Below are 18,189 nucleotides of genomic sequence, written 5' to 3'. Positions count from 1 at the left end.
CGGGGTTGCCTTAACGCAACAAATGACCTCTCAATAGGTCCTCTGCTCTTTATCATAGTACTCTTTTTTCTTTGTCTCTTTATTCTGCTCTGTTTATTCTTTTTTTCTGCGCTTCTTTTCTCTGTTCAGCTTTATCTGTTTAGCGTATGTATTTAAAGCTTATGTAAAATTTCGGTATGAATAGTTAGCCTACCCCAAGTATAGGTTCATTAAGTCTATACTGAAACAGTTTAACTTCTCATATCATACCTAACCTTAGGTGTAACTCAAGAACTAACTATGTTGTTCCTAGTTTAGTTCGTTCACTAATCTCTGTTTGTTTCTATCATTAAAACTTTACATACCTTTTCTTTGATTTTTATCTCTTCTTTAACTTTTTATCTTTCCTTTATCTTCATCTCACTGACATGTTATTACCATTCCCTAAGTGTTTTATGAAGGTAATTATGAGATTCTGCACTTAAGGTTGTCTTTCTAAAGCTTTTACGAAAAACTGCCTTTTTCACATTATTTTATTATTTTTATTAAAATATGATTTTTAATTAAATATTATTATTTAATATTTTATTATTATTTATTATTTTATTATTAAATTTTCAAAAATTATCCCTTTTTTACTTTTAACCTTTAAAATTCATTTTTTACCACCCGTAACTTTTAATATTTCTACTTTAACCACCCTAACTTTCAGAAATTACCAAATAACCCCTCAAACACCAAAATAATTATAACCGTGCCCTTTTTAAGATATAAAAGGTGTTCTTCAATGTTCTTCATTACACTCAAAGTGTTCTTCGTGTTCTTCGTAAATTTTTTAGATTCTTTCTCTATTTTTACTCGTTTTTCAATCTTTTCCACAACCGATTTTTACCAAAATTCAAAATAAAATTGCAGCCACCAAAGCCCTATATTTTCCACTTGATTTCAACACAAATTCAACCCCAATTTAAAGGTTAGAGTTCATTTTTCCAGCAGCCACAAGAACATAAGTTCATAACTTGAATTTTATCAAATTTCATCAAATTTTCACCAAAATTTCAACAAGAATTACTCATATAGACAATCAATTTCAAGAATAATCAAACCATATCATAATCACACAACTCAAACATAATTAATCAAGATTAATTTTACCAAACTCTACCTTGATTTGCTGCTCCAAATCCGGTTGCACTTTGAAGTGTTCTTAAAGCACTTTTTTCTCTTAAAACACATCAAGAACAACTTTGAATCCATAAAACCTCAACTGAACAAACCTTAATCAACATGTTAGGAAGGAATTCCTCACCTTAGACTTGCTGAAAATTAACGTTTCTTGACTCACAAGTCAAGTTAAGCATGATTCCTAAGGAAGAACATCAAGAAAATACATGTTTAAGCATATTTCTTTAAAACCGAAGCAAAAGGGAGATGGTGCAGCCAACTGACCTTGATTCCAGTCTTGATAAGTCATATGATTATGTAGAGAAAGAAGAGAGGATCATTTTAGTCGGATTAGAATTTTGATTTGAGTTTTAGTTCAGTAGAAATCAAGCTTTGAAGATTTGGAACTAAGAACTTTTCTCTCTTTTTCTCTCTTGGAAATTTCGGCCACAAGGAGCAAATGAACCAGCCTTGGGGGTTTTGGAGGTGTAGGGTGAGTTGTGATTGGTTGGCTTGGAGGTGGGTTAAAATAATATTAAAATATCTCAGGTGTATGACTACTAAAACTAGATGTATCGGAATACTTGTAAAAACATCTCTAAAAATTCTTTTATGAGCTACTAGCATAAATGACACTAGTAACATATTTATTATGAGAATAGAACATGTATGATGAGGTCTTAGCATTGCTAAAGTCATCAGATAGTGCTGGTGCTAAGTTGCACCAGTAAACTATGAACCCGGTTAAACCGATTTTCTGTTTTTAACTAAAACTGACCAGGTAATATTGTAATATCATTCAAGCAGCTTCTAATACTAATATAATGATAATATTATACTATTATCTCTCTTCTCTCATGAATCGAGTCTGGTTCGTCAAACTGAGACTATTTACGGAAACCAGAATCGAAACTCCTAACCAATACGGTTCAAAAACTAGGTTCTTCGCGATTGCGTTATCGGCTTGCCCAAAAGAGATTCTAGCTTAAAGATGACATAATGACAATGAGAATTGAGATGCTTGATGATATATCAAAGGTGTTCCCTTTACTAATCTTCTGGAGAAATCCGTACCTTCAGAAAAGATCTCGTGTACTCGAAAATGGGGATTGTTACAATCTGCGATCGGATCGGATAAGATCCGATTAAGGATTGGATCGCGGATATGCTCTGCATCCGCGGATCCTATTCATGGATCCGCACAATAATAATTAAAAATATATATATATATATATATATATATATATATATATATATGTTTGGTATTATATTTACTTACTTATATGTTTTAGTTAGTAGTTATTATTTATATATTGTATTATTTTATTTTTGTTATTTAGAAAAAGTTTGATTAAAAATATTTTAGGAATAATTAGGTTTAAAAGTATGAAAGAAATATTTTTATTAATTTTTTTACATAGAAATATGATTAAATAGAGAATGTTCAATTATGCGGATATATCCAATATCCAATTTGATTCGCAAATGTACGGATCGGATCGGATCCAACACTAAAAAACACAAATATCATATCCGATCCGATAAAAATTATGCAAATTGAATCAAATTTTCGGCATATTCAATCCGCATACACCCCTAGTTTATTCAATTCTTATTGTTTCTTCATTCTAAAAAAATTATTTTAAATCAAATAATTAAAATTACCGAAAGCTAAATTAAAAATGTTAGCCGCTTTTAATTATTGAAAATGCAATTATTAAGTTAAAAAAAAAAAGTAAAGGACATTTTTGTCCTTGACCTTTTTTTTCGCGGACATTTTTGTCCTTAAGCAATGGAAAATACATTAAAGCCCCTGATCCTTGAAAAACATAGACATTTATGTCCTTCCGTTGAATTTAGCCGTTTGCACTGAATGGAAAAGGCTGAGCTGGCAGAGGTGGCACTGAGGTGGCACGTAATGGAGGCCAGGTGGCATGGAGCATTTCGTAACAGGACGTATAAGTCCCTGGAGACGGAGCATTTCGTAACAGGACGTATAAGTCCCTGGAGACGAAAACGACACCGTTTCGTCTCCTCCCCCATCTGCCCTTTTCTTCTTCCTTGGTCCCTTTTTCTTTCCATTCTTCTTCCTCAGCCCCTGCCTCCATCACCGCCACACAGCCGCGCCTCCATCAGCCACCATCAACGCCGGCGACCTCCTCCTTCCTCTCTTTTCGCGTCTTCTTTCCTTTCTCACTCCCTTGCTCCCATTAGTCTCTCTCTCTTGCCAGTCTTCAATCACTACAACAATACAGACTATTTTTTAGGATTATTATGTGTCAAAAAAATTAAAATTTGTCAAAAAAAAAAACAAAATTTGACACTATTTTAACTATGAAAATATGTTAATAAATGTTTTGTCAAAAATAGTATTTTTAACATATAAGTAATTGTAAAAAAAATTTAAACCTTATTTTGATAAATATTGGCCGTCAAAAATAATTTGTTAAAAAAATTTGAGAATATATTTTTTGTGATACTTATTAACTGTTAAAAATATTATTTATTTTGACACTTATTGACCATAAAAAATTCTCAACAAAAATTTTCAACAAAGAATGAGATGAGATCTTGAAACTAAAGAATAAACTGAGATTTTGAAGATGAAGAATGAGTAGTATGATCCCAAACTAAGAGCAGTGTGATGCTAAAATTAACGGAGCTTAACGAAAAAAAGGAATAATGGAATAAGTTGAAAACCAATGAGTGTCAAAATTGAGGAGTAATTTTCTACAATCAAGTTATTCATAAAAAAACATAGAGAATTTGACATTTGTGATATTTGTCAAAAATATATATTAATTTTTACACTTAACTATGACCGTTAAAAAAAATCATGTTAAAATAGCTCTCTTTTCTTGTAGTGAATTGCTTTTCCCAATCTCTATTTCATCAGTTCCTTCAATTGCTTTTCCCAAATCATCCCACAACGTCCCCAAGTTCTTACCGTAATAATAAGCATCATCATTTTACAGCTTAGAAATCACTCTTAGCTTAACAATATAAAAGCAGTTAAGAGAATGAATGAATCAATTACCAATGCTTGCACCAGGGAATGCAGAACTTGACAAACCACATAGTGTCCTTCTCCTTGATCTATGAAGGGAAAAAAGTAAAAAACATTCCATGTGAATCTCATTGAAATTTTCACTCCCCATCAGAAGAAAAGCAACATCCCAAAGGTCAATTTCAACGGTTTTCTCGCAAAACAACAAAAACAACATGGGAAAAAAAAGGAAAAAAGATTTCACCTTTACAATTATGCAAATTGAGGACCTTCAAGCATGTGAAACCATTGGCAATGACGTCGAGGTCGGAATCGGTGACGCCGGGATAGAACGACCGCGAAACGGACTGGGCAAGGTCCAATTCGAGCAAGCATGGGAAACCATCGCCAGGATCGAACGAAGCTCGTTGTCACTGAGAGTGTCATTTATGCAGAGGTTCAAGGATCCCAATCCGACACTGTTCGTTATTGTTGGTGCGGAAGAAAACCCTAACCCTTCGAGATTTGAGACTAATTTTTACAGAGAGACGGCGGCGCGGCGGTAGTGGATCGCTGAGAAGGTTGTCGCGGACGAACGGTGGGTGGAAGGAGAGTGAGGAGAGAGAGGCTAATGGGAGTAAGGGAGTGAGAAAGGGAAGAAGACGCAAAAAGAGAGGAAAGAGGAGGTCGCCGACGTTGATGGTGGCTGACGGAGGCGTGGCTGTGCGGCGGTGATGCAGGCAGGGGCTGAAGAAGAAGAATGGAAGGAAAAAGGGACGAAGGAAGAAGAAAAGGGCAGATGGGGGAGGAGACGAAACAGCGTCGTTTTCGTCTCCAGGGACTTATACGTCCTGTTACGAAATGCTCCGTCTCTATGGACTTATACGTCCTGTTACGAAATGTTCCATGCCATCTGACCTCCGTTACGTACCACCTCAGCGCCACCTTTGCCAGCTCAGTCTTTTCCGTCCAGTGCAAATGACTGAATTCAACAGAAAGACATAAATATCTACATTTTTTCAGAAGTCAAAGGTTTTAATGTATTTTTCATTGCTTGAGGACGAAAATGTCCGAAAAAAAAGGGTCAAGGACGAAAATGTCCTTCACTCAAAAAAAAAGAAAAACAAATAGACAGAAGCCCGTTTGAGAAAGAGCAATAACGAGAAAGAGATCGTCGACGTCCAAGTTCGAATCGAAGCGCCACCGGCTTCCGCCACTGCATCGTTAGGGTTTTGTTCAATCAGAAGAACAAAGATGGCGCTGAAGTTTCTGAACAAGAAGGGATGGCACACGGGCAGCCTCAGGAACATCGAGAACGTTTGGAAGGCAGAGCAGAAGCACGACGCCGAGCAGAAGAAGTTGGAAGAACTTCGAAAGCAGATCCACGAAGAGCGTGAGCGCAACGAGTTCCGACTTCTTCAAGAGAAAGCTGGCCTCGTCCCGTAATTTTCCCCTATTCAATTCGGTTCCTCCTTTTTCAACTTCTTAGTTAGGGTTTGGGGTTAGAATTAGGATTTTATTGAACAAATTTTACTCATTTTGATTGCAGTGCTCAGGAGAGGTTAGATTTCTTGTACGATTCGGGGCTTTCGGTCGGAAGAAGTTCTAATAACGAAGGATTCAAAGCACTTGAAGCTTTTCCCAAACCCGATGCTTCAGCTGATGCGCCTTCTTCTTCTGCCTCTGCTTCTGCTTCTAAGGTATTTTCATCTTAGCTGCGATTTTTTTTTCTGCTTTTTGGGCAAAAGAGTATTTTTTTTTTCTCATTGGTTTTTGTTGTGAATTGATTTTGTGATTGATTGTCCTGTGGCAGCAACCTGGAGCTTTGTTTGAAGACAAACCGCAGTCTGCGAATGATTCTTGGAGGAAGCTCCACTCTGATCCTTTGCTTATGATTCGCCAGCGTGAGCAGGAGGCGCTTGCTAAGATCAAGAACAACCCTGTCAAGATGGCTATGATTAAAAAATCAGTAAGATTTCTTTTATTTTAAACCTCAAACTCAATAGAGTTCAAAATTTTACATGATTCAAAATCTTCCTAACTGGTAAGTGGTAACTCTGTTAATAACATCCATGTTCAGATTGATAGAACTTAGACTTGGGAGGTATGAGAATTTTGAGATCCCTTCATTAACTTGGTTTCTGGTAATTGTTACCCTTTACCTAGATCAAGCCAATGTATATATGTAAGTAGGTGAGAAGAGACAGATATTGGTGGATAAGACATGTTACACTCAGTTCCATAAAATTTTCTAGAGGGTGGGGTGCCCGGTCTTAAGAAGTGCTGTGAATGCATTGGTGATTGTTTCACATATTGCAGAAACTGCTGACACACCAAAACCTTGTTACTTGGGAATCCTCCTTGTCCAATACAAAAGTCTTGTTATTACAACAACTCCCAGATCCACACTGGCAATACTATGTGGTGTCTTCACCATGTGAACCATTGTTTGCAACCCGGTGCCCCTAGTAGACACCTCCATCCATGCAATTTGAGGCTATGGGTCATTTTCATGGTGATCCTGGCTTTAATTATATGAAATTGTGAATTGTTACTTTTTACTCACTTAGGCATTGGCCACCTTTCATTTTGTTAAATTTGTTTTCTTTAATTCACTGATCACATTACATACTTTGTATACATTTGTCAGATTGTGTTCACCGAGTAGTTTTACAAAACAATTGTGTCAGTTCAGTTTTACCAAGACCTTTTTGTTTAACATCATTTCTAATTGATAGCTTATCCTAATCATGTATGGTAACATTGGTAGGTTGAAGAAACAGAACGCAAGGAGAAAGGTCACAGCAAAAAGGAAAAGCGGAAGAAGCACCATTCTAGTAAATTAAAGCGTAAAAAGCATTCTGATTCAGAAGACGACACTACTGAAAGGAGAAAAAGAAAGGCTGGTGACCGAGATTCCGACAGGAGGCATCACAAGTCTCTATCGGATTCAGAATATGATTCAAGTGAAGAAGAAAGCAAAAGAAGGAAGAGTCGTTTTGAAGACAAAAAGTACAAAGAAAAGATGGAATTTGATTCAAGTGAAGAAGAAAGAAGAAGGAAGAGTCATTATGAAGACAAAAAATACAGAGAAAGGTCACCCAATCACCATCATAGGGAAAGAAAAGACTGTAATGATGAAGCTGAAAGATCACCCAGCCACCATCAAAGGCACAGAAAAGACTATAATGGCAAACATGATGACAAAAATTATAACAAGTCAGAAAGATATGCTTCAGAACGACAGTCCAATAGTGATGCCCCTGCTAAGAGAGTGAATAATGGGAGCCTTGCTGAACCAAGCTTAAATAGATCTGCTGCTACCTCACATGAACGTGAGTCTAACCATAGACGCAGATATGTAGCTCCTAAGCTTTCAGAAGAAGAGCGGGCTGCCAAGCTTAAGCAGATGCAATTGGCTGCTGAGTTGCATGAAGAGCAGAGGTGGAAACGTATAAAGAATGCCGAAGAGACTGATGCACGGGAAGCAACCCAAAACAAAAATTCAGGTGGAAGGAATTTCTTGGATGATGCTCAGAAAAGTGTATACGGTGCTGCCGAAGGAGGGAGTAAGTCAATAGCTGAAAGTGTTCGTCGTCGCACACATTATTCTCAAGGCAGGTCTGGCGGGGAAGGAAATGCATTTCGACGGTAATCAAGGGGTAATAAAGGGGCGATCCAGTGGTTGTTTTATTACTAATTGTGTTATCTAGGTTTAGACCCCCACTATTGCATGTGCTTTCTTTCCTGTAACCCTGTTTAATATCAGTGGAATAACATATCAAGAATTTGTAGTTCATCTCACCTGATTTGAGATGTCCAGTGTTCCTATAAGGTTTTTGAGGTATTTTATTTATCCATGGAGAAATGTTTTCTATATTTTTATGCTCTCGCCCTTACTCATACATTGAGCTTGACCTAAACTTCACCATTAGACTTGGTCTGAGAGCCAAGTTGAATTGGTTGGTGCATCAGAAATTGTGAATACATTGTAACACAACTTGTTTTGGTTTCTAAACTTGCACAAAGTTGCAGAGAAAACACTGTACTCTGTGGATCAAAATCATGGTGGGTTCATCATAAATGTAATCCTTTGATTGAAATCAACCTGAAGGCGAATGATTGTGTCTCCCAAAAGTATCAAAACACTACCATGTTGAAAATATCAGTTCCTAAAGTCATCCACAAGGAGTCTATAGAAAAAGTAGCTGCTGCTCAATTGCTATTATCTCTGTAGTCACACTCAACCAGAGAATTGTCTTCTTTTCTGGCATCATAAATGAATATTAGTACTAGTTATTTAGTTCTCCATTAAATTTTAGACAAGTACAGTTGTACTACACTAGCTGTTGTGTCTCATGTTAGTTGGTATATATATGGTTAAAATAGATTTAATAACCTCCCATCTTCCTTTTGTTTTGGATGAAAATATCCCTCTTCTTTTGATCCAATTCCTATCATTTTATTCACTTATTTAACATGAGAGAACATGACAAAGTAACTTTTGATTAGGAAAGATAATTATGATATGACCCAAAAATGAAAATTGTATTAACACCTTCTTTAAAAGCTCTTAATAAAGGTATATTTTCATTAAAAGCCTCAATTAAGAAGCCATAAAATTAACAGCAAATCAATTAAGTAGTAGGCAAGGTAAATTCATTATCTTGCCGGTTGGGTTGTTATTAATCTGTATAATTAATGATAGTTATGTAAAGCTTCCTCCTTAATTACTATTGTTCTGATGCTACATCATCCTACATACAGTTGCATGTCACTCTCACTAGTTTTGACAATGCCACCTTAACCAAATTAATCATGCAACTCATTAATCAATCATGAATTAATAATCCATTTTACCTATTCAACTGGTAATTGTGATTAGACGACTTGCCAAATACACTTATTGCCGACACACCCTTTGGTAACATAGATACCAATACTCCTTTTTCCTTTGTATCATTCTCATGGCACCAAGTAGTGCACAAAATGTGATTGTCACATGAAACAGATGGTTATGTGATATGTCTATGGCTTTTTCATTACTTTTCCACAATGTAGGGATAACATAACACTAATGACAAGTCACTAAGTTAATAGGAAAATTTGGTGGAAACTCAGGTACAGTCAACTTTACGTGAAGTTGATAACTGAAAGTCATTAAATGATTTGACTGATTTGACTAAATTTTCATCTAACGGCTCTCGGCTATCTACTTCAAGTGAAGTCGACTGCACCCGAGTTTTCACCGGAAAATTTTGCTCACAAATGGCAATTATATATTTATATCAACATATGATATAATTAACTAATTACTAGTAAACAAGTAAAATTGAATTTCAATTGTTCTAGTGTGGAGTGTGATATTAAACCTTTTTTCTCTTTTTGAATTGCCTACTTGCACTCAGGTTTTATTATTAGAATTTCAGTTAGTTCTATCCGGTTTAATTGAAGTGTTATGAAAAGAGTATTGGTCTTTCAAGTTTCAATAACCTAGTTGAATGTAATATTAACTAATAAATAAAATGAAATGTTATGTAAATGGAAAATAAATTAAAAAGTCAAATATAAAAAGACTTTTATATTAATGTACATATAAATAATCACTTTTTATGGTCACAAAAAAAAAACACTTTTTATACATCAATTTGAAATATTTGAATCAAATCCAAATCATCTAAAGCTAAAATAATTACAAAATAAGAAATTGAACAAAGAACTATAATATGTACAAATATTATTAAAATAATTTAAAGATATTTAATTTTCACTATTTCACTTTATAACAACACTTATTTAATACATCCATTTTTTAATAGTAATAATAATAAAAAAGCATGTTCACCTATTCTTTTCTGATCTCACATTTGCAAGTTTGGATTATATATGTCATAACTCATTATTAACTAACTAGAACCAGATTTTTGCATTTTGCGGACTCAAATAAATGATAAAATTAATTAATAAATATTATTTTATTACATAATTATAAATACAAAAAAAATTTCAAAAGTATACTTTTTTAAAATCATGAAAGTTTAATTAGATGAAAATATATATTATAAATATATGAACATTCAATGATTCTATGCAATAATTATTTGTATAATCTCTAAAGGTTATTTTGACTAAATTCTATTTCAAAGATTCAAGCTTTACATTTTTATATTATCAACTATTTTAAAAAGGATAAATATATTTTATTTTATTTTTCATTATATAAAATTAAAATATAAATATTAAAATAAAATAAAATAACAATGACTACTTGAATGAGTTTAAAAATTAATTTTTTTAACTATTACTACTTCTAAGAATTTTATAAATGTGAATTATTTTTTAAGCATCTTTGTTAATAACTTTATATAATATTTTTTTATTCTATTATTTTAACTATCACTTATCACAATTTAAAGTTATAAAAATTAAATACAAGCTAAGTTGTAATTTTATCTAATATTATTATGATTATTTCTATTTCTAATTTAGAAAACTATTAAAGTAAATACCAAAAAGTTTAAAATTTAATATATTTTATTGATATAAAGTTGGATACATGCATGTTAATGCTCAATCCGTAATAAAAATGTAATGATTTTTTATAGAGTAACTCAAGGAAATAAAATTTTATAACAATCTACTCCAAAGATTGCCTCTAATATGTGTGTTCCGATATTTACCTAGAACTGGATGGTTGGGTTTGAATGAGAGGCCCAAACACTAGAGGAAGGTGGTCTCCAACCTGCTTTACGTTTGAAAACCGCCGTCCAAGTTATATATGTGAAAGAATGAGAGGTGGTACCTGCAAAGACACTCCAATGCGTAAGTCAGCAAGGGGTTAAGCATGTTCAATGTATTAAAACTTAGAGATGCCTGAGGGGTATTAGTGTATTTATAGGTGATGTGCCAATAACCACCGTTGGAGTGGATCCACTATTAGTGGTGGATAACCGTCCCTTTATCTTAGAATTGTTGAGATCTCTCTCCTAGAAGTGGGTGAGAGATTTAGGGAGGTAGTTACTCATTTAGATAAGTATGAGCTGCATGTTTCAGTTGGCTCTGACCTCTTAGAGGAGGTCAGATGAGTGGATAAGGCTACTCTTTTTGACCGGGCCTTTTAACTTTATTGGACCTGGCCGTTATATTGGGTCAGGGTATGAATAGTGCCCCTACTCAAGTTTGATCTTTTAGCTAGGAGTCGGATTCGAGTATTAATCGAAATCGGGGATGCTCTGAGTCGATCCCTTCTTTCACGTCGGAAAACCATCATGGTTTTTCATTCATGAAACCGACGTGATTTTCAACCACCGCGTCTAATCAAACGTCGCATCTGTTCGAGTGTGGCATTTATGCGTGGGGGAGTAGTTACATTGGTAACGGCACGTTTCTTTAATGAGAGCGTCGTTTTATTGTTATGCCCCCCTAGTACGTTACAAATACTTTTTACTCTCCTTTCTTTGTTTTCTTTCGCCTTCTCTTCGAAGTTTCTCCTTCTGCTCTTTCACTTTTTCACTCAAAACTCTCTTTGATTTTTTTTTCGTGGGTGTTTTGCCTCAGCTATTGGAATTCTCCCCTTTAGTGATTCCACGAAGAAGGTTAGTTCTTCTTATCTTGCCTTCCTTTACTATTTTTGCCGTATTTTATTTGTACCGTATGCCAAGAAGGGTTTTCGAGTATATTTTTTATGCATGCTTGTTGTTGTAGTGAGAAACTTTAGGATTTTTGTGTTCTTCTTTAGAAAAGTTATTTCTTTTACCACTTGTTGACTGTTTTCTTTATCTGTTCTGACAGAACTGTCTTGTGTTAGAACTATGTTTTTTTATGTTCTTTTTCTTTGTGTCATGTAGATATATTTCTTTATATTTTATTTTTCTGGAAAAATGTCTTCTCGTATCCCTGTGACCCTTTTGAGATGGGTAGATGCCTCCGTGCTTTTTGAACACCCTCTAGTGGATACCGTTTTCTTAACCGAACTCCGCAAACACCATAGGATCTGTATCCATTATGCTGATGAACTAAAATACAAACTAGTGGTCCCAGATTCTGATGATCGGGTTTGCTGTGGGAGGATCAATGATTCTGAGCCTCACTTCTTTTTCAAGCATGACTGCCTTTTTACCCGTTTGGGGGTTTCCTTTTCTTTTTTCGATTTTGAGATGGGAGTTTTATCTCATTGTCGAGTTGCCCCTACCTAGCTCCATCCCAATTCTTGGGAGTTTTTGAAAATATACCAGCTTATTAGCAAAGAGCTCCACTTTCCGATTTCTTTACTGATCTTTTTTTTATCTTTTCTACCTTACCCGACCTTTTAGTAAGCAAAACACACAATAATGGGTATCTTTTCGAGCTATTCAAGGTCGAAAGGTATTTTTCATTTTTGACAAGTCCTTTCATAACTTCAAAAACTTTTTCTTCAAGGTCCAGGCTGTAGAAGGGGATCATCCCTTTTTTCTAAACGACAATAACAAACTCCAATTTCCTCTGTACTGGTCGAAGACCTCTCCTGTAGATAAATATAGTCTAGACAAGTTGGATGAGGTAGAGGAGGCCATTGTTGGGTTTTTTTCGAGAGGCTTGGAGGCGGGCTTGAAACCTGGATACTAAGAAATTCCTTCTTGGCCCTCCGAGTTTTGTTCAAATTGAGTTAGGTAGTTTTTGTTTCTTTGTGGCTGCTTTTAATGAATTCTGACTTGAAATGTTTTCACTTCCGATTTGTAGGCTGATCAACTTTTATCCTTTCTTTCAGAAATGGTGAAAAGTGGGTCAAGCGCTGCTTACCAGAAGGTCCAGGAAGCGAAGAGGAAGGCCCGCGCTCGAGCTGCTGCACAGGAAGTTAGGGTCTCGACCACTCCCCCTCGTCGTCAAAGCTCGGGTCTGGGGTCATCTTCTCAGCCCATTTTGGTAAATCCTATTCCTCTTCCTCCTCTACCCCTAGTACATTCTGCCTCGGAGCCTGAGAAAAAGAAACGAAAGACCATGGAATTTGGCTCCTCTAGCGTTGGGGATGCTGGGTTTGATGGTCCGAAATTTACCAGGAAGCACATCCTTCCTCATAGTCAGATTGCTATGGATGATGCTGCTCTACGAAATCATCTTAACATCTTGATCCGTGGTTCGAACTGCTGGGGTTTGTACTTCTCTCCTTGATATTTTGGACAAAACTCCCTTGAGTACTACTCGGAAGTCCATAGAGGACCTTCAAGGAAGAATTGTCCTATACCAGGAAGAGGAGAAGAGATTGCAGGAGAAGAATACCTGGGTGAAAGATGAGCTCACTAAGTTCTAGGAGAGGGAGAAAAAATTAATGGCCCAATGTGCTTTGGTTGAGGGGATGAAGAGCAAGGCTGAGGAAACTTATGTGAGGGTCTTTTCTGAGAATATTGATCTGAAGAAACAGCTGGAGTAGAATTGGGAGGCCTATTAGGACTTGGAGGATTCTATTATTGAGAGCTCGGAAGAAGCATTCAGGGTGTTCAAGGAACAAGTCGGAGTTATCGCTCCTGACTTGGACCTTTCACCCCTCCATCCCGACAAAATGGTCATTAATGGGGCAATTGTCTCTCCTCCTCGTTCTGAGACCGATTTCGAGTTGAAGACTCGTGGGCAGCACATTATTGAATCTCCTCCACGTGAGGTTGAGCAAATGGAAGGATTCCCGCCGAGCTCTTCTTCTCAACCAAGCGATGCCCCGACCTCCATTGCTGAAGAGATCCCTCCGTCCTCTCCGATTCCTACGGCTGAAGTTCAGAACTCCCTTCCTGGTGACGACTCTATTACCCCTTCTGATCTTATTGAGAAAGCTATTTAAGGCCCGGCTTGTGGGTCCTTTTTCCGAACAATTTTACTTTTATATGTTTGTTTGATAGTTTCTTGACTCTTAATCCTTTTAGGATTATTAACAATAACTGTTTGTTTTTGTTGCCCCTGTTCGGGACGGGCCTTCTTTAAAAAATACTTGCTTTATTATGCATAATATTTGTTTCAACAAAATATTTGCTTTTTATTGAGTGAACTGTTTATTCTAAGTTAGATAATTTGTCCAACAAGACTCTTAAAAGGCTCCTTTTGCTAGGTGCCCTCTATTTTGGTGAGGTTTTACGAGAAACCCTTAGGGAATTTTCACATCTTTATTTTCCATGTTTTCGTCTCATAGATTCAGTTTCATTTTGCTTAGTGAATCATTTTCATAACTTAGGTTTTTGTCGATGCATTTTATTTTTCTCGGGCTTTCCGACTTTTGAGTTATTAGCTCTGTTGTTTCCGAGTTATTATGATCAACTTGTACAACCTCTTTACACCGACTTGTACCTCATTGCTTTATGTCGTCGATCACATGGGTCGGTCGATGGATTTTCGCGTTTTATCAAGCTTAAGTCGGTGCGTACCATAGTAATAGTAAATGAAAAATTTAGAGGGAGAAGATGAAGTAATAAAAGATAGATATTATTACTTAGTGAATTGTGGATAATGATGCTTTTGCTACTAAGGGAATGGTTATTCTGCCCTTGGCCCTCGCTTTGGTGCCTCATTAAAACCCCCTCTAGGAAAACCCTTTTTGGGAAAAAATCATAGAGTCGGGAAAAAGAGTACATCAGAGAGTGAAGTTCGCTTTTGGCTATAATATCTCTTCATATTGTAAGCCTGCCACGATCTCGAAAGCTCGGCTCCTCCTAGATTGGACACTTTATAATATCCTTTTCTTAAGACCTCTACTATCTTGTAGGGTCCTTTCCAGTTTGCAGCGAGCTTCCCTTCGCTCGACTTGTTTATGCCGATGTCATTTCTAATTAGGACCAAGTCGTCTGAAGCGAAGCTTCTTCAAATGACTCTTTTGTTGTATCTGTTTGTCATCCTTTGCTTGAGCGCTGCTTCCCTTATCTGTGTTTGTTCTCGAACTTCTGGAAGTAGTTCGAGTTTTTCTTTGTGAGCTTGAATATTGCCGACCTCATCATAAAACCTCACCCTTGGACTTTGCTCGTTGACCTCAACTGGGATCATGGCTTCTATGCCATAAGCAAGTCGGAAGGGTGTCTCCCCAGTTGTTGATTGAGGTGTGGTTCGATAGGCCTACAGTACTTGAGGAAGCTCTTCAGCCCGGGCTCCTTGTGCTTCTTGAAGCCTTTTCTTCAACCCCGCTAGTATGATTTTATTGGCTGCCTCAGCTTACCCATTTGCTTGTGGGTGCTCTACCGAGGTGAATGGTGCGGTATTTTATAACCCACAAACTAACCGGCAAGTGCACCGGGTCGTACCAAGTAATACCTTACGTGAGTAAGGGTCGATCCTACGAGGATTGATGGATCAAGCAATAATAGTGTTTGATAGGATTAGTCAGGCAAATAGAAAATAATGTTTAGATGTTCAAAAAGCATTAAAGAGTAAAGAAAAGTTTGAAGAGACAGGTGAATAAGTGAATAAATTGAGAATAAAATATGGAAAAGATAGTTAAGGCTTCAGAGTTATCTATTTTTTCGGATTGGTGATTCTTACTAACTATTTTAATCATGTAAGATTTAATTCATGGCAAACTATATATGACTAGACCCTAATTCCTTAGACCTTCCTAGTCTCCTCTTAAATTCATTAACTGCCAATTCCTTGGTCAATTAATTCCAATTAGAGGGTGATGATCAATTTCTACTTTATATGCCAAAAGAATCCTAATTATCCAAAAATAAGGGGATTATATATCACGTATCCCGTTAAATAAAAACAATTAGAAATTCAGTATAATATGTTTTCAAGCTGTTTTTTAAGTAAAGAGCTTTTCCAAGTTTCACAAGAACTCAATCAGAACGTGGGTCATACTTCCGTTCCACCCATATTCATAAAATAAAGAGCAAAAACAATTATTGAAATATAAATCAAAACATGGATTAAATTAGAAATATCAAACGAATCAATCCAACAAATAGACAGAGCTCCTAACCTTAACAATGGAGGATTAGCTGCTCATGGTTCAAAGAGAAAATAAGGATTGTCAAAATGTACCGTGTTCTAATCTGATGGCATCTAAATTCCTATTTATAACTAATCCTAATAAATTGAAAATCTAATTATCTAAAATTAAAAATAATATCTTTTCCTAAAAGATAAGATTTGAATTTAAATTAGAATTAATTAACAAGTCTTCAGTTGATGGGTGGGGACCACTTGTTATGTCCATTCTGCAGCTTCTAATCTGTGTTTTCTGGGCTAAAAATTGAGTTAAAACAGCCCAGAAATTGTCCCCAGCATTTTTCTGCATTTTCTGCACGTGGCGCATGTCACGCGTACGCGTCAGTCACGCGTACGCGTCGACGGTATTTTCTGTGAGTCACGCGGACGCGTCGCTGAGCAAATCTTCAATTCACGCGTGCGCGTCGGTCACGCGCACGCATCACCATGGATACCTCCGATTCACGCGCACGCGTCAGGCATGCGTGCGCGTCGCTCCTCGCATCCATCTCCTTTGATTCTTGTGCTACAAAAACTCCATCAAATTTCGCCGAATGCTACCTAAAATAAACAATATTGCACAAAACTCAAAATAGCATCCATAGTGGCTAAAACTTAATCAATTCTTAATTAAACTCAACAAATTAGATGCAAATTCACTAGGAAAAGATAGAAAAGATGCTCACGCATCAGTGAACTGGTGTTTCATCTTCATACTGGCTACTAGATTTCTAAATGTAGAGTCGGTAAATTGAGTACCATTGTCGGTGATAATGGAGTGGGGAACTCCAAACCTTGCAATGATATTTCTATGGAACCTCCGACTCCTTTGAGCTGTAATAGTTGCCAAGGGTTCTGCCTCGATCCACTTCCTGAAATAGTCCACTCCTACTATGAGGTATTTTACCTGCCCAACGGCCTAGGGAAAAGGCCCGAGTAGGTTCAGTTCCCATTTTGCAAAAGGCCATGGGAAAGTAATACTAATAAGTTCTTCCGGGGGAGCGACATGGAAATTTGCATGCATTTGGCATGGCTGACACTTCTTCATGAAGTCGATGGCATCTTTTTGTAAGGTCGGCCAAAAGAACCCATTTTGAATAACTTTTCTGGCTAAAAACCTTGCTCCGAGGTGATTTCCGCAGATGCCGCTGTGTACTTCATCTAGGACTTCTTCTGTCTTAGAAGTCGGGATGCACTTTAGCAATGGTGTCGATATTCTCCTTCTATAGAGGATATTTTTCACCAAAATATAATTTTGTGCTTCCCTGTGGATCTTTTTGGTCTCTTTTTTCTCCTTAGGTAGGATGTCGAATTTTAGGTATTTGACCAGAGGAGTCATCCATCCGAGGTCTAAGCCGGAGATTTCTAAGACGTCTTGTCTGATCTCATTCTTTACAACTGAAGGCTCTTAGAGAGTTTCTTGAATTAGACTTTTGTTGTTCCCTCCTGGCTTGGTACTTGCTAACTTGGAAAGGGCGTCTACTCTGCTATTCAGCTCCCGAGTTATATGTCAGACCTCAGTTTCTAGAAAGCGCGTAAGATGTTCCATAGTTTTTTCTAAGTACATTTTCATATTTGAATCTTTGGCCTGTTATTCTCCATTGATTTGAGAATTCACTACTTGAGAGTCACTGAAGACTGCTACTTTGGTCGTGCTGACTTCTTCAGCTAGCTTTAACCCGGCAATCAAGGTTTCGTATTCTACCTGATTGTTCGAGGCCGAAAACTCAAAACTTTAGTGAGACCTCTATTTGAGTTCCTTCCTGATTGGTCAATATGATGCCCGCACCGCTTCCGACTTTATTGGATGAGTCATCCACATACAACTCCCAATGTGTCGATGCTTCCTCTTGTCTCCCACGTATTCTGCCGCGAAGTCGGTGAGACATTGAGCTTTAATCGCTGTTCGAGTTCCATATTTCAGATCGAACTCAGACAGCTCTATAGCCTATTGAACCATTCTTTCTGCAATATCTATTTTCTGAAGGATTTGCTTCATGGGTTGGTTCATTCGTACTTTTATGGTATGATCTTGGAAATAAAGCCGAAGCCTTCTGGACGCCACTATTAATGCATATGCAAACTTCTCGAGTTTTTGATACCTTAACTCGGGGACCTGTAAA

At 36.7% G+C, this 18,189-nt stretch overlaps 1 protein-coding gene across 1 annotated transcript; it reads left to right on the top strand.

The window, feature by feature from the left end:
- The first annotated feature begins 5,159 nt into the window (after positions 1–5,159).
- On the top strand, positions 5,160–8,008 carry LOC112796095 (uncharacterized). Its single transcript, XM_025838382.2, has 4 exons — positions 5,160–5,571; positions 5,679–5,829; positions 5,943–6,098; positions 6,900–8,008. The coding sequence occupies exons 1-4, from the start codon at positions 5,384–5,386 to the stop codon at positions 7,782–7,784; spliced, it is 1,380 nt and encodes a 459-aa protein (XP_025694167.1). The 5' UTR covers positions 5,160–5,383; the 3' UTR covers positions 7,785–8,008.
- Positions 8,009–18,189: the final 10,181 nt, after the last annotated feature.

Source organism: Arachis hypogaea, chromosome 4, assembly GCF_003086295.3.
Source record: "Arachis hypogaea cultivar Tifrunner chromosome 4, arahy.Tifrunner.gnm2.J5K5, whole genome shotgun sequence".
Taxonomy (NCBI): Eukaryota; Viridiplantae; Streptophyta; class Magnoliopsida; order Fabales; family Fabaceae; genus Arachis; species Arachis hypogaea.
The sequence above is the reverse complement of the archived record's forward strand: the minus strand, read 5'-3'. Positions and strand labels throughout refer to the sequence as shown.